Genomic DNA, 27,310 nt, shown 5'->3' with positions numbered 1-27,310 from the left:
TCATCCGTCCTGCATCAGAGAGAGAGAGAGAGAGAGAGAGAGAGAGATTTATAGTGTGTATTGCTTATATATATGCATGTCTCAGCAAACAAAATTTACTGATGATAACATAAGAAAACAAAAAACAACTCATAAGGTAATGGAAAGAGAACACTAACCTTCTCGGTTGCAGCTTGTTCAATCATAGCACAAGCCAGATCAAGATTATCATTTGTAACAAGCTGAACAGCTTGTTCAAGAAGATCACTAGGAATGCTTATAGCCTGAACTGAAGTCCGCAAGTGAGTTGACATGGCAATGCGAAGGGGTTCCTAGCAACATCCATAATTGTTCCGTTAGTTCCAAACATTGGAAAGAACAAAAAATTTAACATTCTATTGCCAAATAATTAATTAGACATCATAGGGCACATTGATGCAGGAACTGAATCCCAGCTTTCCGATTTTTCATTGAAAAGAATTTGAATCCAGTGAATTAAGGTATTCAGATTCCCCTAGACATCCCTAGCTAGCATGCAGTGTTCGAAATATCGGTATTGCGTTACGTATCGCATTCTTGGGATACGGATACGTATCGGTTATCACATGGGATATATCGGTTGTATCGTGGAATGTATCGCTGTTGTTGGAAACATGGGGAAACATTGGGAAATTGGTCGAATTTTTCAATGAAACTTCGGTGATTGTTAAAAAAGACATCAATACACATTTATAAATTAAAACATTACAAAAAACAAGTATACATAATAGGTTTTCTTTGTATTGGGGTCCTAATCTATGTGTTGTCTAACTGAATTGATGCAAGTATATTCAATGTCTCTTCATATAATTTATAAATGTACGAACACGTGTGGAAACACAAGCAATACACTCGAAAGCAAAAGAAGAATCACTAGATTAGGTTACATACATGTTTGATTTTATGTTTGGACACAAAGATCGCAAACGATTTGCAAGAAATTAGGAAATTTTGATTTTTTTTTTTCAATTTTCCACAACTCAGCCCATCTCCTCCAAATCTTGAAATCGAAGCTCCCAATTCATGATTTTTCATACAAAACATGAAAAATCATGGATTTGTAACAATTTGACACTAATTTAACATGATTTACAGAAAATAAAAGGACTGAAATTCGAAAATGCTCCCTAGATCGAAAATGTGGGATATATCGCACTACTTGTGTGTTTCGTATCGCACTAGTGGGATACAAGATATATTGTGGGATATATCGGCCGATATCGTCGATATTTAAAACACTGCTAGCATGCTCAAAAAGGCACAGTTTTCCTATTCCTTTGTTTCCTCTCTCGCTCAAAACAAAATCGGATAGAAGCTACCCTATTTGATTTTATTGGAGATGCCACCGTCCACATGGACCCTTAAAGTGGTTCTCGTAGGGATCTAGTGGGCCATAGATTTGCTCTCAAACAAGTATTTCTTATTGTGAAACTCAGCTATAGATTTGCATTCGAACAAGAATTTCTTATTGTGGAACTCTGACCAACAATAATGGTTGAAAAGAAGGAACCTTGCATGTCACATGAGCCAGACTTCCTGCTAGGCTTGCCACCATTAAATGTGCAGCACTATATATGCGGCTTTCATCCGACTCCACAGCATAGTCCTGCCATTCATAACATTTAGAAAGATTAGTATTAAGAAACAAAATGGATGGTCAAAATGTGGAGAGAGGTAGAAAAACACACTGATCAGTAATGAACCTTTAAAACAATCTCCTTGGTTGTCCGGCTAGCTATGGTAACACTCCGCTGAACAACAGGAGCTATTATCTCTCTGATGGCCCTCTCCATGGCCACTGGAAGAACTCTGTCATAAATAACTGGCTGTTAAGACCTATCAAGCCTACCAAGCTTGAAAGGGATGGAGAATTGACAGGCTAAGTTAGAAACAGATGATAAAATGACAGTTCAAACCTTTGAAACTGCATCTGCAAGCCCAAATTATTAAGCTTTTGATTGACAACAATCTGAGTACCAAAATTTGGTATTGATGTTGGCAGCTGCACACAAAACAACCAGAGTTTTACTGAAACATGCAAAATAAATCACATCTCAAACAACGTGAGAACGTACTGTATACAACCAACCTGACTACCAGAAAATGGAGACTGGGATGGAGCAACCTGTGAGAGTCCCTGACTAGAAGGAAGACGTTCAGATAAGCCTAAAGTTCCAGTCTTGTCATCCTCTGCCAGCGCACTTGAAGCAAGATGAAGAGGGGCAGCATACTACAGTCGCCGGACATATCGATGTTACAGATACCAGTATAAATGTACAAGCAGATCTTAGTACCAAAATAGGAAAGTCAAATGAACGCAGACCTGGGTTAGTACAGTAGAATGGCCACTGTGGTGTGATGGATTCGTAAGCTCAGGCTGCAGATCAACTTGACTCAAAGCAGATATTATTCCAGAGTTAGATTCTGCAACCATTTGTGGCTGGGATGCACCCATGTCTTTGTTGGAAAAATCAGGATTTCCTTCTATTTCTCTAACCCGATCTTTGAGAAGTGAAGTTGGTTTTACATCTTTCATATCGACGCCAAGATTCTTAAATAGGACCTAAAATGCCAAAAAGGAAAAAGAATCTAATGGATTAGAGAGCAATATTCACTCAGCAAAAGAAATAGAGGAAAGTAACCGGGAAACATATATGCATGATTGTATCAATCTCCTCTACATATCTACTCCATAAATGGGTGTTTGTATGTTTTTGCATTTGTATACCTCAATGTCAAACTTCAGGTTCATTTTAAGGTTTGGTAGTGCATAGATCTCAGCAAGCAAACCAAGGATGCCCATAGTCCATGGATTAGGAGGCTGATAAGCAAGACTACTTTGGCATGGCTCCAGAATCTGCAGAAAATATTGGCATATTAAAAACCGAGACCTGTGGAAACTAGAGAACGCGAACTGGCTCAAACTTTCAAGACAATTATACCTTCGAGGTAAATGGAATTACTGCAATCATCAATCCTTTTTCATATGCCTGGCCAAATAAGGACATGACAGTTCATCAGAAATTGAAATGCTAATAGCTAATTTATCTACAAACACTTCCTTAAATATTTCTAAGCAGCTGGTTTCAAATGAGTAAAACACTTCTTCACAAGGATCAATTGAAATAGTAACCACAATAGCCCCTACTAAACAAAATCTTTTTAATGGTTCATGATGGTTGCCGATACACTTGTCCCCCATTAATCCAAGGAAGATGATATAGACAAAAGATCTGCAAATCCAATTACGGTTTCCTTTTTGAAAGGTCATTGAACGAGACACCAACTCCAGATCTAACAAAATATAGCACAAAAATAGCACCTGGATACCGCGAACTGGTGGGCAGACCGGTTTCCCAACCACCTCAGATACCAGAATGTTAGTGGCAAAATGACAAACTTAGGAGAACAAAGAAAAGCATTCAAACAAGCTACACAAATACCACATATAGAAGTATCATTTATAGCTCCTCAATAAGCAGAAAGCAAAACAGTTTCTGAAAAGAAATTTGGCCAACACAAGTCTAAAAAGTTGGAGAAGATCTATGTCACAACAAAAACTTGAACAAAAGATTGAGAATCACTCGGAACTGGTTCTGTCTACTTCAAAGTTTTCCCTATGAAACTATGAATAACTAATCAATTTCAGGAGTTTCAACACCCGGTCAAGGGTTCGAGTATCCATAGGTGGTGAAATCCCACTACAGCGTGAGTGTGGGGATGTGTGTGCGCGTGTGTAAAAAATTAAAAAATTAAAAAATTAAATTAAAAAAAAAAACTAATCAATTTCATTATAAAACGGATCAATTAACAATCAAATCAGCTAGGTTTATCATCAACTCAATTGTTTTCTCTTCTTCTTTTTTTGGCGGGGAGGGGGTGTTGGTATGGTTATGTCTACTTCAAAGTTTTCCCTACGAATCAATGAATAACTAATCAATTTCGTTTAAATAATAATTTAAAAAAATTTAATAAATAAATAAATTTTAAAAAATAAAACAAGTGGATCAATTAACGATCAAATCCGCTAGGTTTATCTTCAACTCAGCCGTTCTATTCATCTTCTGTTTTTTTCTTTTTTCTTTTTTTTTTTCTTTTTTTTTTTTGTGGGGGGAGAAAGGTATGGTTCAACTAAGCCTATTTTTATTTAGGAGAAGTTTGGAATCAGGACAAACAAAGTCACTGGGCAGAATTCAAAGTGGATCACAGATTATTATTTTTCCGCCTTGAGAATGATGGATCACAGAGCTGATAAGTATTGAATCAATTTTTTTTTTAAAATAAAATAAAATCACCTCAATTATTAACTCTTTCGGATCTATTTCCCGGGCTCTTAATGCTTGATTCCTGCCAATCGTGAACTTCCCAAGCCAGCTACCAAGATTTTTTAGTAATGAACGCTCTTCTGAACTTGATTTTATAAGCTCTGATCTTAGAAGAACCTAAAAACAGAAAGAAAAACATTTAAATAAAAAAAATTTAAAAAAAAAAAAAAAGTAAAACGTGTATGGTGACAATGACAACCAGGGGCAACAAAAAAGTTTTGCAAAGGCACCTTGCAATTCTCATAAGTAGCTTTGACAATCTCCTTATTCAACAATCTTGAATTAACTTTCTCCAAGAACTTCAAGTACAGCTCATGAAAATTTGGCTCAATGCTTGCTCTGTCAAATATAATGTCCCAGTAAAGTAAAAATCAGCTGATGAAACCAAAGGTTATTCATAAGATTTTTCTCACCTTTTCATCACCATATACTGAGCAAACCATGGATAGTACTGCTCTTTCAGGACATCAGTAAATTCTTTTGATTTTGCATCCGTATTTGAAGCTGAAATATTATTAATCATAAATAAAATCTTGTCCTGTATCTCTGATGCAGGTTCCTGCACGAAATAAACAACAAACTCAAAATTTTCAAAATACAATCGAGATAATACATGAATAGTAAAATAGCATAGGGTAACCAAAAAACACAGAGACGCAACTTTTGTCAGCTCAACCCAAACCCGACTGGCCCAAGCTAATTGGCTGAGGTCAGACTGAGTTCGCATAAGATTTTTGTAAACCGATATATCCTGACTCCAATCTAGAAAGGCCATCCACAGTGAGGACCTTCGCACCAATGGTCTAGATCAAGTTTCATTAACCACATCCAGAAATTCAGGTTGGGGAATATGAAAATCAATCAGGCTTTTGCTGATATGGTCGGGTAAGGTTTGGGTTAACAGCTGAATCGTTCAGGCTAGGTTCAGGAAGACCCAAACAGAGTTGCAGCCTTGCAAAATACAAAGAAGTACTTGGGTGATCTACCTCTATTGGAGTATCCCTTCTCCCAGCAGCAGCAATTAGTGTTTCAATATTCAGAGCAGCTCCAAAACCTGTGCTGTATGAGTGCTGCCTAGGCATACCTACAATAAGTAGCACTCCAACCGAAATTAGGAGCAGAATAGGCATTCAGATAAATTAAAGGAGAAAAGAAGAATGAATACAGGAGATGACCATCCATAACTATAAGACAACTTCAGTCATTAAAAATTGCACGATAATACCTTGAGATGTTATTCCACGAGATGAGCGCAGAAAGGCAGGAGTGTACCGCACTGTAGCTGAACCACTGGTAGGATGCTGAGAAGACAAAACTTGCAAGGACTGTGAAACAGCTGACTGCACCAACAAGACCATGAGAAAGAAAATTTAAAATAGAGAAGCGGAAAAGTAAAAAAAAAAAAACCATAGCCGATGTGCAAAATCAACTATGCATGGTGATTTCCATAAACTCTGTCAGCACACCTTCTGATTACTGATTAAATCAACATTTGTGGAGCCTAATGATGGTTGTCCACCAGAAGATAGAGGAGGTTTCATGTAGCTAACAGAAGTTCCAGAGGCTTTATGCCGGTCATCCAGAAAACCTTGATGCCCTTGTTGCAGCTGCAGTGGAGAGAAAAGTTGCTGCCCAGCCTGTGTGATCCCAGAGCCCATCAACTGCCATGAGGCTTCAGATGCCTGGGAAAAAACTAGTAACTGTTAGTATGGTAATATTAAACAAGTAATCAAACCACAAAAATAACTTCAGAGTATCCCCATACCGAAACAAGAAACATGTAATGACCAAATTTATACACAGAAAATGATAAATGAAAATAAGGGAAGTTGATATAAATCAGCAAAAGTGGACAGCCATACACGTCTAGTTGCAAAAGGTGGCACTAAACAAGTTTCTAGGTATTTGGTGCACTACTGCTTGTCAATGCTTCATCTTCCTGTTTGGATAGGTGGAATCCTCCTTTCTACTGGGAAAAGAAACGGTTTTCCTCAGATGTGATGTTTTCGCCATTGGTAAAATAAAGTTAGCTATGGAAATCAATTTCCCTTTCCAAGGTTTTCCTCAAAAGGTGTTCTTCATTTCCTCAAAAACCTAATAATCCTCACTTCCATGTTTTTTAAGAGACGACTCTCACTTTTTTACAATTGACCTTTCCACATTTCCATGGAAATCATGTGTGCTAAAACAAACATTTGGTTGGATTCTTTTCCATCGATTTCCTCAAATGCAATGTTTTCCTTTCCAAATCTACTTCTTAGATTCCACAAATCCAAACGGGCTAATTGAGGATAAAGATGTAAAAGTTTGTTTATGACAAAAAAATAAAAATAAAAATTATCCACTTCACTTTCAATTCATGGTAGGTGTAACTAATTATGCAGACAGAAAAAGGCTGAATTTGCCATACCAAAATGCAGATATTTTATCAATGTCTTAACTATACCAAGGTCATGACTTCTGTCCAAGAACTCCAAATTATACCTCCATAGTTTCCTCCAAGGTAGCTTGAGTAGAGCCTTGGTACTGATCGGGAGGGGCACTGTTGTTACCGTTTACATCAGATTGGCCCGAGGAAATGCGAGCAAGAGCTCGCTCAATGAATGCGACCAGCTCAGTATGGGTGCCACGCAAATGAGATATTTGTAAAATATGATTACAGTACTGTGGCCACTCCACCAAACGGTCCACAAACTGCTCCAAAGCCTTGGCCCCAAACACAAACATCTGCAGGTAGAAAGCTCGCCAACCACATCAAAAGTCAACACTTACACATGAGCAAAGCCTCCCAAATAGCTGAATAACACTTTGATGGTGATGATGAAAATAAAAGAAAGATCGATACTAACTTTTGAATCAACAGATTTGCGCAATGCATCCAGAACACCACGAAGGGCAATACCAAGGGTAAGATGTGTTACAAGCTGATGCTTTATGAGGGAACCTGCGACAAAATTCAGAACCATGACAAAGAAAGCGAAGATAGAAAATAGGGTGAACTTTCTTTTCAAAAGAATAATACAGGCGTTGGCAATCGAATTGCAGAAGAAAACTGAATTTAAGCTAAATTAGAGATTTAAGTACGCTACAACAGCATCTTACCAAAGAGAACAGCAGCAATTTTAAGCTGCCTTTCTGGATACTTGGGGAAGAACTTGTACTCTTCGAATAGATTCGCTATCATGCACTCATAGATCAATTGCTCCCTGTCAATTTACATGGGGTATCCACCCAATCAGATTGGTTTGACCTAATCAACAATCAAATAACTATCCGATTCTCAATTTATTTAATTTTTTATGACGTCAGGGTGTCCCCACCCCATTTAAGGCGAGTTCCCTGTGGATGCATGCAATTACTCGCAAACCGCGTGCATCAGGTAATCACGTGCATCCAATTCTCAAATATAGTATATGCGAGTATCCAAACATCTATTTGACCAAAGACCTCAGCACTTTAGCATCAGAAGAGCTCATTTAGAGTATTGCCTATTGTTAAATGCATTTAAAATTGAATTACAAGTTGTTTGGCAGCCTGTATTTAAGCGTATTTGAGTGTATTCCAAATCCAAAACCCACATTTTTGCTCTTGGCAGCAAAACGGTGGCACAGGATTTGGATTCCAATGCATTCCAAATCCTTGAAAAGCGACGATTTGAAATCACAATAAAATGCTATGATTCCAAACTCACCTGTCTCCAACGGCTTCAAAACTCAGGAAGGGGAATATCGCACCTGAGGTCGTAACATCTGGTTGACATGGGTGGCATAGCGCAGGTGGGCCCCACCTAGATGTTTATGTGAAATTCACTCTGACAACCAGGTGCTTCACCCAATGTTAGGCTCAGGGCCCAGAAATCAGCCTCATTCGTGATTTAGGTGGACCAGATGATTGTAAACAGTGTCCAGGCCAAGGTAGACCCTCCAAACTATTTTCCTTGGTGTGGTCCACCTCAATCACGAAAGGGCTTGATTTTTGGGACCCATACCTAAATTTGTGTGGCATCTAATGGTTGGAGTGAATTTCTTATAATAATCATAGTAAGCCTCATAAAAAGGGTGGACAATTCTCTCTCAACTGTTTCCTTTGTTGTGGCCCACCTGAATCACAGGTCAGCCTGAATTTTTGGCCCCGGGTGTAACGTTGGATGACCCATCTAATGGTGGGAGTGGATTTCAAGTACATATCATTGTGGCCCAAATTCAATGGTGGACTAGATCTTTCAACTTTTTTTCATTTTACTCTTATTCTATGAGTTTGCTGCACTTGATGCATGTGCATCAACCATGGGGCGCACCTTGATGTATGTGTTGTATATCCACGTCACCCATCAATTTTTCCAGCTCATTTTAGGTTATGGTCCCAAAAATGAAGCAAATCCAAATCTCAAGTCACCCACACAGTAGGGATTGAATGCCCACCATTAAAAACTTGGGGGCCACAAAAGTTTTGGATCAACCTCATATTTGTGTTTTCCCTACATCCAGGTCGTGTGAACTTATCAATAGGTTGGATGGCAAATAAACATTGTAGTGGGGCCTAGGAAGTTTTGAATGGTGGGTGTTCAATCACCAATGTTTCTTGTGGTGTGGCCCACTTAAATCATAGGTCACCCTGAATTTTTTGCCCTAGGCGTAATGTTCAATGACACATCTAATGGTGGGAGTGGATTTCACGCCCACATCACTATGGCCCTTAGATGGATTGTCCTTGACCTAGAACTTATTGAACCTATTGAAAAGTAGACATTTGCACATTTGTGGGCCCACTTTTGTAGCCCGCCGGAGGCTTGGAATTGCCTCAATTTTAACCAAAGTGTATGTTTTGATTGGCTTATTACATAAATTTACAATGTTACACATGTACACCATTTTGGGAAATTGTAGATGATTTATTTAATGAACTTTAGGTGTCTACAAATATAATACAGGATTCCAATGCTTTCTGAACACAGGTTACCAAACAGAAACTTTGGATTTCAATGCATTCCAATTACAAGAGGCCAAACACAATTTAGGAATCCAAATGCATTGGATTCCAGTGTATTTGGGATTTGAAATCCAATGCATTCCAAATACAAGCAACCAAACGAGCCCTTGGGGATTTCTCACAACTAGAAATTAGATGTTGCTTGAATGGAACTTCATCCCTAGAAGCATATGTTAGAGGCACAAATTTCCAGTTGAACGGTTTCCAACAAACTAGCCAACAATTCTGGATTTCAAATCTCATATCATAAATTTAAAATAGGACATTGATAGAACATATTCTTGTTTCATCATTTAAGGAAAGAAGTACAAAGACATGGACTATGTATCTTCAAAAGAAGGCACCAAGAATGCAACAAACTAATGTCCAAGGGTAGTTGGTGTGGTATCTCTCTAGAAAACTCTACATTTTACTAGCCACTTGATTTCTCTCTAATGCGCATTTCATTTCTTTTTGTGATCTTTCAAAACATATTGTGCAATGAAGATCAAGGATTCAGAATTACATCATGTAACGCCCGTGCAAAAAAAAAAAGTTTGAATTTGAGTGAGAGATTTCGTATCTCATCTCTATCTCTTATCCAAACCTAATCCTTATTTTCTATCTTATCTTTATCTCTAATCATTCTCCCTTTTATATATCTCTAACTCTCCTTGTATCTCTCAACCTCTCAAATGAGCAATTCCTTTTATGGAAGGTGTTGTAAGAAAAGTTCTACTCTAAATCAAATATTAACCAAAAGGCACCCTGCGTACAACTAAGAAAGGACGAGAGAAAAAAAAAGGGGGGGATGGTTTTAGAGAGCTTAGATCCAATAAGTTTATTATCCTTCGTTCATATTTTTTTGTGCATTTAATTTAATTTGACTCGATATATGCAATAGACGGCCATATGTTCATTGCATTGATCTATGAGTAGATACGATATAAAGTTAATGGAAAGCTAAGATTTCGTACGAGGTTTCTTGTCACAGAGATCGACTTGTGTGCATCTGATCGAATCAGATTAGATCTATGACTGTACAGATCATACGATCTCTAAGGCCAAAATATACAAGGGTCATAACTTCTAGATCAATTTGACCACCGGATGGGCCACACTAATTAGATCTAGAAGTGTTTAATAAAGAAAGCTCATATTTCTACGCAAGTGTTTATATCGCTTGGTATAGAAGGTCAAGATGGGTCATCAGTGTATGTGTGGTTAGATCCACACCATTCATCCAATGTGTAGAGGCAAATATACTAAGACCTCAAAAATCTAGATAATTCAATCATCTGATAGCTTATCAATCATTTGCCATTCAATTTTATAATCTAGATGAAAATAAGCATATGAATGGTTCAGATTAGTAAATCAATGGGTCTTCTCTAGTGTTTGACCAAGGAGTGGGCAATGATGAGTGTAGATCTGTCTAAATTGGTTAAATTTCGTCCAACGATCTATGTACCTTAAAATGTATTTTATCGATTCGACGGCATCAACCGATAGTTGTATGAATAGAATTTTCAAATTTATAAATTTTGATAATTGAATTTAATTAACATATTATTTCAATTATTTGGTCTTTTAGGGTTTAGTCACCTGAGATGATAATCAAAGGCGGGCCCCACCGTGTAATATAACCAAATGAATAACAATGTTGTGGATATAATTGATAGGATTTCTGAATTCAAATCAATCTGATCATCTTGTGGATTCTTCACTAGCGGACCCAGGTGAGTAATTTCATTGTTTCTATGCTCATTGGAATTAAAATAAATTGTTTATGATGGTTTGATTGATTGATGTACTGATTGTAATGTTTTGTTACGATATTGTTGATTTAATTATTGTGAATGTATCCTACAGTAAATCACATGCTAATTTATGATAAATTGCATAAATTATGATAATTGCACGTTAAATTCACATATGAATGTTCTGATCAAGACAAATAACTATATCAATTATGAAAATGATGTATTCTCATACCATCCATCATACAAACACATTGCATTGTCGATCCTCGGGGCCCTCCTTGGAAGAAATGCCGACCTGGTAGATCGTTACCAGATGCAAACTATGCCCAAGCCTACTAAAAGGTGGAAGCCTACCCAACGAGTGGATGCGGGTTGACGATCTCCAACCCAAGCAGATGAGTGATCATCCCCCCATCTAATGTATTCATACACCATTTGCATTCATATCATTATACATACTTTGTTTCTATTATATCTTAATTTTAATAAGCATGAACTATGCTAGGTTTTCTCACTAAGATTGGCCAGCTTATATTTTTATTGATGGAAAAACTATACAGATTAGCAATTAGCTGATGAGTTGACGCATGAACAAGAAGTTGTGGCTGAACTGGTGTACAACCCACGTGAGACGTGACCGTATCTATCATAAGAGTAACTGACCGCATTTGGACCGTTCCTAATTATTTAATTAGAATTTTACTTGTTAAGATAGTATAATTCATATATAATGAATTATGGTATTAGTTATAGGATTTTAAGCATTTGATTAGTTTTATTTAATTGAATTGTTATAGATATATAGCAAGTATTCATTGGTAAGCTGTATTAACTGATGAATGATGCTAATTTATGTTGATTGAATGTTTGTGGATGTTGAGAATGGACGAATGTTGGTGCTTAAATCATTTTGTGTGAATGATTATGAATGGACCTAATTAGAATGTAAATATGAAAATTTTTGCCTCTGAATAATCGTATGATGGAATGAGTTAAGTACACAATGTATGAGTTAACGACTCAAAACTCGGGTCTGAGGGTGCACACTCTGTACGCGAATTTCGAGGCGTGACACATCATTGAGAATACAACAACAAACTTAAGTATAAAATCATTGGAACTTATTAAGGAATACGTTCATCCTCATTGTAGATTCAAAATTATCAATCTAGCAAGTGCCTCATATATATTGTGAGATAATAATAGTCACAAGAACAGATCCAAAGTGACATGAAATGGACCATTAGAAGAGAAGATGCAAATAGCAAGCTTGGCTTCCAACATAACAAAAATTACAACAAAAAGGAGATATAATGCCATCACAATGAATCCATGTCAAATTCCATTCAAGAGGGGGTTCAAAAACAGTCACAGGACTCACAACAGGAGACTAGAGTCATTAGAAACGTCAGCAAGTGGAAATGGAGCAGAAATGGACCGTTAGATGGAAGGATAGCTGTATATCTATAGCATGTTTACAAACCAACCTTTTTTCAGATGATTCCTTAAAACGGGCAAGCATTTGAACCATATTATCAATGGATAATTGTCCAGAAAACATTCGATGGAAATATAAGTTCGCTTCTGTCTCAATGCCATCTGGATATGATGCATCATGTGTTGATGAATCTGTAGCTCCACCATTTTGCAGTCTTGGATTAGCATGCACAGATGATGCCTGCAACCTTCTCACTTCCTCAGAAAGTTGGCGGGAGATGAGCTGGCCAGAATGAGCTTGAAGGACCTGTGAAATATTCATGTAAACTACAATATGCATAATAGTTCTCTATGACGCTGTGTATAGGTAATAGAAAAAGAAAATTTGGAAGCAAAACCTTCAAAAGAGTAGAACTTGTCTCTAGATAAAGATTCATGACAGAGCTGGAATGTTGGAAAGGATTGGCAGATGCATCATTTGTTGCTGCAGAAGGTATTTCTTTTAAGAACTTGAGGCAATCCTGGGAAAAAAAGAAAAAAGAAAGAAAGACATGTCCATGAGTGGACTCTTAAACATTTTCATGTTCAAGAAGCTTTAAAAAAAAATTATATATATATATAAAAGAAGAAGAAGAAGAAGAAAGAAAGAAAGAAAGAAATACAGCATATATTGAGGACAAGTTCATTCATACAATGGCCATGAAATAAAGCATGTGAATCACCTCAAAAAAAGTATCCTTGTATGTGCTCAGATTTTCATTCAGCCATTGCTCCAGATTTATGTGTTCCTTACGAGAAGCAACTGCAGCCAGTTTGATGCTGAATGTAAATGGAGTCGTGTCCAATACTGATTGTAAGATCTGTGAGATGACATGTACATAAGTACAAAAAGCAGCAAATGCAGACAAGAAGCAAGAAGACTATTTCTACAACAAAATTAACATAGAAATGAAATGTTTTGTCAGATAAGGAAAATTAGCAAACTTCGCTCAGAAAAGGTAAATGGCATATCAAATTTTAACCAATCATGACCCAAGGCAACAACTTAAATATCTGAATCACTCTCCAAAATACAGCCAGGTAGATCATCCTTGACCTCTATATCCAGTAGCTTTCTTCTTGTGAAAGAACCATATCCCCTTATCAACGTTTGACCACATCACAACACCAGTGTTTAAAGAGGATTATTTTCACAAGAATCTTAAGCAGAACTAACTAATGAATGTTTAAGAATCATAAAAACATATTATTTTTAAGAAGGGAAATACCACAAGCATCTGATAAGACCATTAATTACTGCATTTTCAAAATATCATGGACATGTATGTATCTAACTAATGAATGTTTAAGCACTTCTACATTTTACCATTCAACAAAAAAGCTTTTTTACATTTTAAGAGAACATATTTCAAAATAACAATATACATAGGTCTCAACCTATTGAATTTAAAGGACATGTTTCAAAATAACATCAAATGTTTTTTTTTTTGGGGGGGGGGGGGGGGGGGGTTTAAGGACAAGAATTAAAAGAAAAAGGAAAAATATTACAATAAAGGGAAAGAATCCCCCATCATAGAGCATGGAGCTGAATTCCCTTCCTTCAAGAGACCCTAATCTCAGGCTCATGAGGATTCAAGGTCTGGACCAGGATTACCGTTAGAGCTCCTTTTGAAAATAAGCCTCCGCATACCACTGGGCAGTGAAGCCCGCACCATAGCAAAGTCTAGTTATTCCTTTTATTTCCTCAATAATGACATTCTCAATATAAGTTTTAACTAACATGTTATTACTTCTAGACTTCTAGTTGCTTAATGTTCAAGCTCTCCATGTTCTTTTCCATTGGCAACGTGTTTTCAAGGTTGTTTTTTTCAAGAATATCAAAATTCCAAGAAATGTTCCAATAATGCTCAAGTGCAAAATGAAGTCACCATTGCATCAAATTTTTAACAATTTAAACTATTTCGGCACATTAACATCAAAGACAAAAACAAGGCTTCCGCAATGCTAAGGGAAAGCTACAAGTAAAAAAAAATGTTTTCAGAACAACCTCTCCATAATGTAGAAGAAGATTGTAGCAGCTGAATTTGAGAGGTAGGTCATAGGTGTTCTAGGTTGCCGCTCAAGGGAATAAATACCCATAATGCAAGAGAAAGTACACAGAGAACAGAAGCTAAAATAAAAAATCACAGCCCCATTGGGAGAAACATCATATACCCAAGAGGAATTGTATCTATCATCCATCTAAATGTACATAAGCCTAAACTTGGACCAGATTTACCTTCAGCTCCTGGCAGACATCCAAAATCCTATTAATATTGTCTGGATCAGTCTCGTGGAAGTCAATAAAACCCCGCAAGACAAGATTATGATTAACATTCCAAATATGGTGAATTATACCACTTCCCATGGCATTTCCAACTATCATGGGAAAAACCGCGGAAGAGACATCAGATTGGAGGAGGTTAAACACAGTCTGCAACAACATAAAGCACAATTTCATAATCCAGCATACAACACCTAACATTTAAATAAATAATTTTAAAAAAAAAATCAAGATTCAAGTAGTTGAAAAACTACAATGATGCAAAACATACATTCACATGAGCCATCCCCATAATCAAGAGATCAGGACACTGTTTAAGAGGGTGCTCAAGGATTGTTCGAACAGAAGTGGTATGACCCCTCTCAGCTAGTTGACATAACACCTCTAAAAGATCAAGACAGGCCCATGCTTGATTTGAATTTCCATTAGGAAGCTTACTACCGTGCAAGGCATCAGCATATGACTGCAAAATAGCAGGCCAAGCTAATCAGTTGAACTACCAAAAGAAGTCAAACACAGAAATTAATTAGAATAGGCGAACCAGCATACCAGCTGCCGCGCAGAATGGGAGAATGTAAATATTTCAGGTGGTGCAGCTACAGCATATCTTAAAAAAGATAGCTGCCCCTCAGCATTCTTCCAGACAGAACCGTAGATCGCATGGAGCGGAAATGGGTCCTACACGGGTTCATTTCCACTTATTCAAACAGTATCCAGAAGAACAAAGTTTCAAATACAATGACATGTATTCAGACAACAAGTTATACCTGGCAAGCATTTGCATAAATGGACATGAAAAGAGAAAATGATTGTTCATCAGGGAAGTAGAACCCCTCATGATCCATGTTTTCCATAACACGTGCCCAATTAGTTTCAGGAGCCTGAATTTCAGATACAAACATCAGAAACAAAAATACACAAGGCACGACCTTTCTCCCATTATGGCTATAATAGTCAACTTCAGGAGAATGAAAATATAAACGAAAAGTGGAATATCAACATGACAGCGTTAATACTCACAAGTTGCTTAATTGAATCGACAAGAACATCAACATTCCAGGAGTTCAAACAAGATGAATCAGCAGCTGAACTGCTACCAACAGCAGAGCAGAATGTGGAATACGTGTTTTGACTGTCCTCAAGACCAGAATGGGTGCGTGCAATCGTGCCAAGTATCCTAGAAAGGGTCGCTTCGTTCAGAGGTGAAAAAAGCGACAGCATCCCTTTGCAATGTGAAGCATTAACTGTACATCCGTATCCTAGTTCCATCATAATGTCAGCCATGCTCATTTCCTTCTCTATCTCCTCTAGAACAGCATCAAAATCATTTTCCGCTTCACTGGATTCAAAGAAGAGATCCAAATGCCTGCAGAAAATAATAACTAATTAATAATTAATGAATTAGATAGCAGTAGTAGAACTAAACAGTCTGACTGAAAGTGAACAATAGTAGAACCAGTGTTCGAAATATCGGTATCGCGTTACGTATCGCATTCTTGGGATACGGATACGTATTGGTTATCACATGGGATATATCAGTTGTATCGTGGAATGTATCGCTGTTGTTGGAAACATGGGGAAACATTGGGAAATTGGTTGAATTTTTCAATGGAACTTCGGTGATTGTTAAAAAAGACATCAATACACATTTATAAATTAAAACATTACAAAAAACAAGTATACATAATAGGTTTTCTTTGTATTGGGGTCCTAATCTATGCGTTGTCTAACTGAATTGATGCAAGTATATTCAATGTCTCTTCATATAATTTATAAATGTAAGAAGACGTGTGGAAACACAAGCAATACACTCGAAAGCAAAAGAAGAATCACAAGATTAGGTTACATACATGTTTGATTTTATGTTTGGACACAAAGATTGCAAACGATTTGCAAGAACTTAGGAAATTTTGATTTTTTTTTTTTCAATTTTCCACAACTCGGCCCATCTCCTCCAAATCTTGAAATCGAAGCTCCCAGTTCATGATTTTCCATACAAAACATGAAAAATCATGGATTTGTAACAATTTGACACTAATTTAACATGATTTACAGAAAATAAAAGGACTGAAATTCGAAAATGCTCACTAGATCAAACATGTGGGATATATTGCACTACTTGTGCGTTTCGTATCACACTGGTGGGATACAAGATATATCATGGGATATATCGGCCGATATTGTCGATATTTAAGACACTGAGTAGAACTAAACAGTGTGAACATCGGTGAGGATAAAATAGTGGCTTCTAGCATGGATCCTCAATCACCAAGCCCCGGCTAACGAGACTTGTGCACGCTGCCAACGTGAAAGACGTGAAAACAAGTGGCTCATCAGTGCACCACTCATAAAGAAGTACTGCACAAAAAAGAAAAATTTCAATAGTGGCCCAAATACAATATATATCTGCAGGGCCACCAGGTGAGCAAACTGGCCTATTTATTTTTGGTCACCACATCTGGGCAGTGGAGCTCGCTGGGTGAGCAGGGCTTCAATCTCGCAGATATGCCACCCTGGCACATGTGACCCAAGTACACAGGCAACTGCACTCATGTGAGTCTCGTTCACATCTCTCTTGATCAAGTGCCTGGTGATTGTTTGAAAGGAAAGACAAACAAGAAATACCTCAATGAGTCGACTTCGGATAAATCATGCATAAGCATCGGAGATAGCAACATAGGAGTCCTCTCTTTGGGCTGTAATAAGGACAGCATCTTTATAAAAGAATCGACATGCTTGGCAAGGCCCTCAGAGCGATCAAGAAACACGATGATATTCTGAATTTGCTCATTAGAAGCAATAGGAGCAGGATTTGCGCATAATTCCTCAATCTGGACCATGCAGAAGTTTTGACCTGGAAAAGAAGAACCAGAAAGACCCAAACATTATAAGAAATTAATATAGATTGCATACAAAGGTAAAAGAAATTATGCAACCTTGGCAAATGCTAATTTTCAGATGCAACATGTGCATGAGATCCAGTCCATTCATCAGGTGTTCCTTCGGCAAATGTACACTAGACCAAAAATCAGGCCACACATGGATATTGAATGTGGATGATTATCATTTATATAGGTGTCCATTTCTTGGACATGTGTCGCCCAACTGAAGAGTGGAGTGGCCGGATTTCTGGCCAAGATACATTCTCCTGATGATCTTGTACATGTATACCATGTCGGCATGTGGAGAGCGCTTGTCTGGCACATGCAAGATGCTGTGTGCAAGTAGCATCTCCTCACACAACAGTATCTCAGAACAGGAGATGCTTCCGAAACTTGTAGCATTCCTCACACAAGAGTAGCAAAGAACAAGAGATCCTTGAGAAATCCAACACCGAACCGAACCAACTCAACCCACCTCTCATTCTAACATCCAGATTTTCCGAATCTGACAGTGCAAGACCAACTGCAATTTTCTCAGATGCTGATAAATGAAGTGCTTTTGAGAGGTCACCCAGGAATCCGTCACCCACTGGTGTGCTTTTCAGTGCTTCGCAGAACACTGTAGTGAAATTCGGTCTGTCCATTAAGTACCTAAAGACGGATGACAGTATGTCTGGTTTCAACTGCATGCTCTGCGCATCAGTACCCTGCAAATTCAACTGATCCAAGCAGGCTTGGAGCAATAAAATACTTCCCTCACTTCCATATTCAACAAACTGCAGAACAGAAAGATATAATATCAGAACACAGAGTAGGTGGGGCCTTTCATCTGGGAAAACGACTGTTAAAAGTGAATTTGGGTGTGTAGATTTTCCATGTCATAGAAGCTGCACAAATACAGATATCTTGATGACCAAAGAATCAGGTATGTTATCGTCCATGACCAATACCCGATATATATTAGACAATACCCACAACTTTCAGTCAAAAACCCCCAAAACCCCATGAAATGCTGACAGATTCTAGATGAAGACGGCTTCAAGATGCAGGATGGCTTCATGGAGTTCCATGGCGCATGCCAAGAAGCATCCCTAAATATGATGGGCCACGATGGTTGATTTGGTGGGCTAACATATGGATCGGCCATATCCCATAAGAACAGAATAATTGGGAAGGGGCAAAACATTGCCAACACTCGCACCAATAAGATGATCGAAGCTATCCGGTTGCTACAATTTTCTAGCCTGCGGCCCACCCACACGGTAGGCCAGACAGTCCTGATCATTGAACATTTCTAACACGCGTGAGGTGGAGATGGCAGTTCGTTGAGCTTATACGACCACTGCGTATAAATGAGATGCAGCAACACAAACAAAAACAGAAAAGAAAAGAAAAAAAAAAAAAAAAAAATACAACGATTGTGTAGAGAGGGAGATCGATTGGAGGAGGCTTTGAAGAAGAAAAAAGGGGCGAATTTCATCAAATACCTGGAGGAGTTCTTGGTAGACCGAATCGGAGTTGGAATCGTTCGAGCTCTGGAGCAGGAACCGAATCTGGTTCGAGATGGTGGGAGAGAAGGGAAGCATGGTTGCAGAAAAGCTAGGGTTTGTGAGGGAATCGATTGGGGGAAAGGTAGAATGGGGATTTTGAGGATTATTCTTCTTCAAACGACTGGAGGACTGGATTGCCTTCGCGAGGACGAAGAAGATAGCAGACGACTTGCGGCCCGACACCCGATTTTAATAGGAGAAAAAAGCTTGATACTCTGGCAGCGCTGATGGATGATGCGCAGGCACTCATAAATTGCTTAGAAATTGAAGTCGTCGAATGCAAGTAATTAAATAACTAAACTGTCCAAATTCTGAGCCCCAGTTTAGATTAATCATGAGCAGAGAAATACGCTTGTTCGATCATCCGACCATCCGATTGCTGGACATTTGTTGGACGGTTAGAAATGAAAACATCCAACGATCCTATTTCAACGAACAAAGTGTCCACAACTAAGAGGTCAGGATTGCTCGACCCGTCTGATTTTAGGATTGTGTGTTACGGACAGCAAGTCCCGCAATTTGATCGGTTTAATGTGAGTTAATCTATATCTTGTGAACAATTTCTGGGGTGCCTGCTTACGAAGATTAGTACGCAGCTGGAGTATCAAATAAAGTAATAGTTCTTGGGGATTTAGTTCGGAGCCCGGATTGCTTCACGAGTAAGGTGATGATCCGGCTTGTTCGAACGGTGGGGCCCGCAGTGGATGGGACATGGCGAAAGAAGATTGCTACAGTGCGTTAGGCTGCGTCGGTGTGTATCTCCGGATCGGAGGCGGATTGCACACTTGAGTGGCTACCGACAGTGCTCTGTGGGCCCAACATGCTGTGTGTATAATCCACGCCATCCATCATTTTTTCCATTCCATTTAATGTTGAAATTAAAAAAATGAGGCATATCCATTACACTCCATGAAACAGTGATGATTAAACACTCACCGTTAGAATCTTCTTACGGGCCACAAAAGTTCTTGATTAAGTTGATATTCGTGTTTTCTCGTCAGTCAGGTGTACACGTGACCTAATCACCTCATTCGATTACAAATAAACATTACAGTGTGCCCTACATGTTAACCTCAAATAAATTGTGGTGGTGTGTGTTGTACTTCATTGATACCGGTTACTTTGATAGTGAGTTAAACGGAGACATGTGCATACATGAGTTGCTTAATGTATTTAAAATATGTAGAAATATTTAAAAAGAATATGCAGCCGACATATATCAGATAATGTCGTGTCATTCATAAAGCAATAGTGGCCAAACAAAATGTGATCGAGTCTTCAATGAAGTTTAGAGCAACTATCTGTACAAGTGGTAAGGTCAAAAGAAAATGCTCTAAATGGTTAATAGTGTTGAAGCAGTTATAGCAACCGTAAAACATAAAAATAATCTAAATGGTGAATTTAACAAAAGAAATCACCATGTATTAATCAAACCAAATCTATCTTTCAATTATTTGTCATTTACATTCTTTAATATAATCTTTACATTTATTTGTCATTTACACTATTTGATGTAATCCAAAAAAGTAAAGAAGTAGTTATTGACTTTAGTTGTACTTTAAGTCTACACTCACACACTAGATTAAGTTCGAGTATCAAGCAAAGTTCTTCATCCCAATAGGCGTTTTATAATTATTCTCTATAGCTGATTATAATAATGTTCCCTTTGTTTTATCTGTACTAAAGAGAAATAATCATTCCGTGCGGAAGGCATAGAGGTGTGACTCATTTTCATATTAAAAACCCCACCATCTGATAATCGTTTAATCGTCTTAAGCAACGTTGTGCAAATATCTGAATAGGCGGCGATCTTATTAGATCTCGGTCATATACGGTTGATTTTTTATGTATCTGCGTATCTTGACGCTTGGGGATCATAGTTGTTCCATTTGAATAAAAGTAACATTTTCTTGACATGTTTGATGAGACGCTTGCTCTAATTTACTTACCTATGTGACATTATGAATCAATCAATATGAAATATGAATGAAAGAAGCAACTAAATCGTCAAGGATGAATCCTTAACATCAACCCACCTCCAATCGATGATGTGTCGGTTCAAACGGTTCCTGAATTATTCATTTTAAACATTATTTTGATACTCAGTCTCGCCAACCAGGAAAGGATATTGACCTCCTGGACCGCTTCTCTTGAAGAGATAACGGTCGGATTATAGGATGTTTAACTGAGTATCCATAACGTTTAAGGATATTGGAGAGCTTGGGAAAAGTTGGCACATGCTCGAGCTAAGCAATTTCGTGTTCAAATTAAGATTGTAAACAAATTGATGGCTAGGCAAACCGAAGTCGTACACCGATTGATAACCATCATCACCTAAAGAGCACCTAAGGCAATGTAATATAATGTCAAATGAAGTTTTATCAGTAACATAGTTCAGCCACCATCGATACCTCACTCACAATGGAACTCACTTCTGGGGGCGTACACAAACCGAGCTAGCTCAATTAGCTCGCTCAACTCAATTCGACTCAGTTTAAAGCCGAGTTCAAGCCAAGTCAAGCTGATTTTTCGAGCTCGAAAATGAGTTCGAGCAGGCCCCAGCTCGACTCGACTCGGATCGAACCAGTTTGGTGACTCGGTTACTTTGCCATTGATGTTGCTCACCAACTATTTGATAAAATGACTCAACGGGATGTGGCTATGGCAAGGAAGGTTTGGCTGGTGGCAAGGAAGGTTTGGCCGGTGGCAAGCAAGGTATGTACATTAAACAAATACCTTTTTTCTTTTTTCTTTTTGGGTTTTTATGTTACTTATAAGGTGTTTGATATGCTAATAAGTGTGTTGTGTTTAAGAACGTTGTCCAGGCTAACACTGATTATGTACTGTCAAATTTCTCGGAGAAGAGTGAAGAAGCAATGTTGGCTAGGGGTGTACACGAACCGAGCTAGCTCAGTTAGCTCACTCGATTCGACTCGGTTCGAAGCCAAGTCGGGCTGATTTTTTTAGCTCAAAAATGCGTTCGAGCTAAGTTCGAGCAGGCCCCAGCTCGACTCGAATCCAGATCGAATCGAACTCGGATCGAAGCAGTTCGGTGACTCGGTTACTTTGCCATTGATGTTGGTCACCAACTATTTGATAAAATAACTCAACGAAATGTGGCCGGTAGCAACATAAAATTAAATGAATTTATAAAAGCAAGCATAATATTTGAGTTAGGTCATGAGTATCATGTTGATTCACCATTGGTAGGCCTTTGCTTGCAATGGCTGTATTGTAAATATACGAAGTAACAGTACCATTTATATAATCACGTCAAATGAGAACACCGGAGAGAAGCTGCTGCTCAAACCTAGTTGACTGCTACGTTTTCTTTTTCGCGTACCATCTTCTCTCTCAGATGACGGAGAAGACGAGGAAGAAGAAATGACGAAAACACCTGCAAACCCTCCCCAAATTCCCATCTCTTTCTTGCTTCTCCTCTTCCTCTCAACACCTTTCCATGTAAAATCAAGCAGGAAGGTATGTACATGAAATAAATGCCATTTTTTCTCTTTAGTTTTGTTGGTTTTTATGTTGCTTAGAAGGTGTTTGATAAAATACCTATAAAACCATTGCCTCTGCTTGTAAAACAGTGGGATTTTGAAGTTACAGTTCAGGTGTTTGTGGAAATGCCTCAATGGCGAACTCGGCCTGAGCTGACCTAAGCTGTTGACCGAACCGAGCCGAGCTGAGCCGAGTTCGAGCTAAGGTCAGCTAGTGGCCGAGCCAAGTCGAGTTGAGGCCAGCTCGACTCGATGTACACCCCCAGTGTTGATAGATATCGATTCGTTTCTGCTCAATCTAGAAATCAAAATGACCACAATAAAATTGCATAACTTTGATTGACCAAGGTGAAGGGTTTATCTTGGTCTTAGTCATTACCACGATGCATTGTGACGATTGAGATCGAGGTGATATTAATCCTATGCAATAACCGCGGGTTTTGCAAAACAATTGAGAGCTACGCAATGTAACGATTAAGACTTGCCATTATGCAGTTGATGTGCCAGAATGACCCAAGATGTTGAAACCCCTCCTCGACCAACAAGGCAAGTCGGGCATGCAATTTCAATGGAAACAGACAAGAGAGTCATATCGACCGTAAAAGCGTTCTTACCCTGTGACCACCAACCTCAATAAAGGACTATGAGTCAATGAATGGCCAAGCCATCACCAACTCAAAAAATAAGTTTGAAAAATGGTCGTGCATCCCAAATTCCCTGCCACCCTTAAACTAATGACTCAAACCTATAAACGTCGTTAATAGCAGCGTTAGGTGGCTAAAAGAAATAAGTGACAGAGACTAAGAATGCATCTTGGTCAAGAAACATGCAGCCACGTCCATTATTGAGAATCCCTCAAACAGATGAACATTTGATCGTAAAACACGACCAAAACAATTTCGAGGTATATCGTGCATGATTGGGTCATAAGAAGTAAAACACAACTTAACGATACAACACAATCGGGCAACATTAACAATTGTGACGACTTGTCTGACTATCTCAACAGTGAGTGGTTCTCAGAGGACGACATGTTGATTGTGGAGCTAATGGCAACAACCGGGGCATTGGAAGTTTCTTCACCCACTTTTTAGCATACAGGGGCAACTTCAATGGCCGATAAGAATGCTGAAAGTTTCGATGTAGGTTATAAGGAGCAACACAACTCGGGAAGACTTTGAGAGGGGGGGCAATGTTTGCGTTCAGAGATCACTTTTGTATAATTACCACCCGTGGTGTTTGATTGTAACATGATGCTTACTCTCCCATCCGATTTTCAAGCCAAGCCATCTTAGCCTAATAAGATGGTAGGTGACATAGAAAAAATCGGTCATCCCGTGATAATACAACATACTTCTTGTCCTTATAAGATGCGGTTGAGGGAACACTAAGAGTAAGCGAGAAGCCAAGGGTAAATACTATTACTGTAGAGTTGGGGATGTCATCTGAACGAGTAACCATTGAAAGGCCCAACCATGATATGACTCGATATCTTAAACCATTGTACATATATGCTCACATTGAGGGCTGCCCAATCACCATAATCTTGGTTGACTATGGGGCCGTCATTAATATTCTCCCAACATGCCAATTTTGGAATAAACTATGGCTGATCTAATCCCATCTGAGGTTACAATCGGTAACTTTGTTAGCATGTCACGAATACACATGGTGTATTATCGATTGACTTAACCATAGGTACTAAAAGAGTGCTGGCTCAATTATTCGTGGTTAACACTTTATCCAGCTATGATTCTCTGCTTAAGAGATTGAATTCACTCATTTTCGTGCATCCTGTTGTCTTTGCATCGGTTTATAATATTATAGAATAAGGGTAAATTCGAATTGGTTTTGGCCGATTACAAGCCATTATTGGCTACATCAAATGCAAATGAAGACAACTACTATGGAGAAGAAGTATGACCGATTCACTTTATTGGAAGGAACAAACATGGAGATCCGATTAGGATATTTGTAAATAAATAAATAAATTGTGTCATGCGAGATATTACCACTGTGATCCACCCAGTTAATAACCTAACGAGGGACATTGTATCTTATTTGTCGGTTCCACATTGCACTATCGAAAAAATCCCATGACTATTAAACTTATGAATAAGAAACGAACGGCCGATTTCATGACTGGAGTAAAGAGGCTTAAAGAGAGCCTAAAAGAGGATGACAATGGTTGTATTGTAAATTTGGCCAATACGATCGGCCCACTTGATGAAGTAAATGAAAATAAAACAGACATGGACTTGAAAGAAACCCTTTATAAGTTGGATGATGATAAAAGAGAGCGAGCAATATACTATTTTAGACATATGCTCCTTTATACCGAGAGACGATGCTAGACAGTAGATGAGTTATGCTTTTTTTTATACTTTGTGGCCACCAAGTTAATGCATTATTTATTGGTTGAAAGAGCTAATGTAATAGCAATGACTGATTTAATAAAATATATGTTGAATAATCTGATTAGGTAAATGAGTTTTAGCTCTGTACGAGTTTAATCATAAGTACCTACTAAAAAAAGCTGTAAAGTGTCGGGCTATATCCAATTTACTGACCAATCATCCATTTGAATTGAAGGGCTAACTTTTCTCAAAGGTTGTAGACTTGTATCATGTGTCTCTGACTCCTTGAAAGTTGATTTTCATAGCTCAAATAACCATAAAGCTTCGGGGGTTAAGATTATCCTAACCACACCGAACGGAAATAAACAATAATTCATATTCCAGTTAGAATTCAAATGTACCAACAATCAGGTGTATATGAGTTTATGATAATTGGTTGAGAATAACTAATGACACTAGGCACGCGAAACGTGACGATAAAGAGTGATTGATAAATTATATGGCACGATTGTTCAAGTACACCAGCCAAACACTATTACCATATTATGGCTCAATATCCCAGATATTGGATAGCTTCGATGAGGGTACAATTAATGTATATAACTTGAGATCACAACATGGATGCCAATGAAATGGTGCAGATGGCCGCAGAAATGGACATATGGAAATGATTAGCCGAAAGGACAATCATGGTGCAAAGGAAATTCTTACCCTCAGTATTTGAAAGAGAGATAATTACAGAAGTATGTCAGGTCAAGATAAATGATATGACTTGAAGACTCTTTTATGAGTTATCTTCAGAGCCCACAAATTAAGGCTAACATAAATTCGAGAAAATTAGTCATCAATTATATCGTGGTTGATAATGAGTTGTATCAAAAATGGGCTAATGGTATGCTATTGAGATGCCTGACTAAAGAGGAAGCTATGCTGGCTATGTGCGAAGTCCATGAAGGGTTGTGCAGAGCTCATTAAGCGAGAAGAAAATGAGAGTTGCTGCGTGTCCTACAGAACGACCGTATTTATAGGGGGTCACACGTCGCTTTCACATTTTTACCAAATATGAAGCGACGTGGGAGAAATGTTGTACCCTATTTTTTATCCATTCACGTAAGAGTTGATTAAAGAGAGACGTATAATTTTATACGAGTTATATTGTGTACTTAAAATATGTGGCGATACTCAAAGATGATTTTGCGGGTATACAGATGGTGTCTATCGAGCAATGCACGCCATCCATAGAAAGCAATAGTAGGGCGAGCAAAACGTGATCGAGTCAACAATGAAACTTATAATGGTTATCTGTTTAGGTGACAAGTTATAAGAAAATCCTCCAAAGGGTCAGTAGTATTGAAGCGGTTATAACAGCCGCAATAATGTGGAAAGAATTCAAATGGTCAGGTTATGATTATAAATAACAAATGAATTTTGAAAAAAAATCATTTCCTGCTAACCAAACCAAACCAAATCTATCTTTCAATTGTTTGTCATTTACATTCCTTGGTGTAATCTTTACTTCCATCTGTCATTTACATTCCTTAATATAAATGCATAATCTGTAACAACAATTAAATAGTTGTTAACTTTAGTTGTAATTTGAGTTTATGCTCATACGCTGGATTCAATTTAAGTATCAAGTAAAGTTCTCAATCCATATAAGTGTTATGTAATTGTTTTCCATGTCCGACTATAAAAATTTTCCTTTTATTTTACTTATATTGAAGGGAAAAAAGTCATTTCGTATAGAAGGCATAAGTGTGACCTATTTTCAGAGGTCGAACCATATACTCTGACAATTGCCTGATCATCGTAAGCAATGATGTGTAGGAGGCTGAATAGGTAACCAATCTTATTAGATCTCGATCACATGCTGTCGATTTTTTATATATTTACCTATCTTGGTGCTTGAGGCCGTAGTTGTTTGGTTTGAATTAAGCCACGCATTCAATTTCGGCATGCCCGCACTAATCACGCAACTGCAGTCGAAATAATAGGCAATAGTGTGGTCCACTTGAGATCTGGATCTCCCTCATTTTGGGAATCATGCTCGTGTTGGGGCCCACAACATTATTAGTAGTCACCTCACTAATGAAGCTGTCAGTATGCAATTTGCATCCATCTAATGAGGTATACGGTTGATGCGAGTTGCCTTTGAACTCTTCTTTACTAAAATATCATAATTTT

The 27,310-nt window shown here is 38.1% G+C and overlaps 1 protein-coding gene across 5 annotated transcripts in view; it reads right to left on the bottom strand.

The window, feature by feature from the left end:
- Positions 1–19,436, bottom strand: part of LOC131232729 (uncharacterized) — a 47,840-nt gene extending 28,404 nt beyond the window's left edge. For 2 of the 5 annotated variants that reach the window (XR_009164922.1, XM_058229180.1), the window contains exons 1-28: positions 19,204–19,436; positions 18,192–18,492; positions 17,460–17,688; positions 15,855–16,200; positions 15,602–15,715; positions 15,384–15,512; positions 15,106–15,297; positions 14,790–14,984; positions 13,234–13,371; positions 12,910–13,032; positions 12,562–12,818; positions 7,446–7,549; positions 7,193–7,287; positions 6,828–7,070; positions 5,810–6,025; positions 5,569–5,683; positions 5,330–5,427; positions 4,757–4,902; positions 4,574–4,682; positions 4,314–4,460; positions 2,961–3,008; positions 2,747–2,875; positions 2,342–2,581; positions 2,108–2,248; positions 1,935–2,020; positions 1,722–1,827; positions 1,529–1,624; positions 159–311 (exon numbers count right to left, since the gene is read on the bottom strand). Coding sequence is in view for 4 of the 5 variants with exons in the window: in XM_058229180.1 (XP_058085163.1) it covers positions 159–311; positions 1,529–1,624; positions 1,722–1,827; positions 1,935–2,020; positions 2,108–2,248; positions 2,342–2,581; positions 2,747–2,875; positions 2,961–3,008; positions 4,314–4,460; positions 4,574–4,682; positions 4,757–4,902; positions 5,330–5,427; positions 5,569–5,683; positions 5,810–6,025; positions 6,828–7,070; positions 7,193–7,287; positions 7,446–7,549; positions 12,562–12,818; positions 12,910–13,032; positions 13,234–13,371; positions 14,790–14,984; positions 15,106–15,297; positions 15,384–15,512; positions 15,602–15,715; positions 15,855–16,200; positions 17,460–17,688; positions 18,192–18,492; positions 19,204–19,302 (4,395 nt within the window). In the remaining variant the exon portion in view is untranslated. The remainder of the gene's footprint in view (positions 1–158; positions 312–1,528; positions 1,625–1,721; positions 1,828–1,934; positions 2,021–2,107; positions 2,249–2,341; positions 2,582–2,746; positions 2,876–2,960; positions 3,009–4,313; positions 4,461–4,573; positions 4,683–4,756; positions 4,903–5,329; positions 5,428–5,568; positions 5,684–5,809; positions 6,026–6,827; positions 7,071–7,192; positions 7,288–7,445; positions 7,550–12,561; positions 12,819–12,909; positions 13,033–13,233; positions 13,372–14,789; positions 14,985–15,105; positions 15,298–15,383; positions 15,513–15,601; positions 15,716–15,854; positions 16,201–17,459; positions 17,689–18,191; positions 18,493–19,203) is intronic. The other 3 variants (XM_058229177.1, XM_058229179.1, XM_058229176.1) reach the window with 2 other exon arrangements.
- Positions 19,437–27,310: the final 7,874 nt, after the last annotated feature.

Source organism: Magnolia sinica, chromosome 18, assembly GCF_029962835.1.
Source record: "Magnolia sinica isolate HGM2019 chromosome 18, MsV1, whole genome shotgun sequence".
In the NCBI taxonomy this organism is placed as follows: Eukaryota; Viridiplantae; Streptophyta; class Magnoliopsida; order Magnoliales; family Magnoliaceae; genus Magnolia; species Magnolia sinica.
Note: the sequence above shows the minus strand (reverse complement) of the source record. Positions and strands in the feature narration are given on the sequence as shown.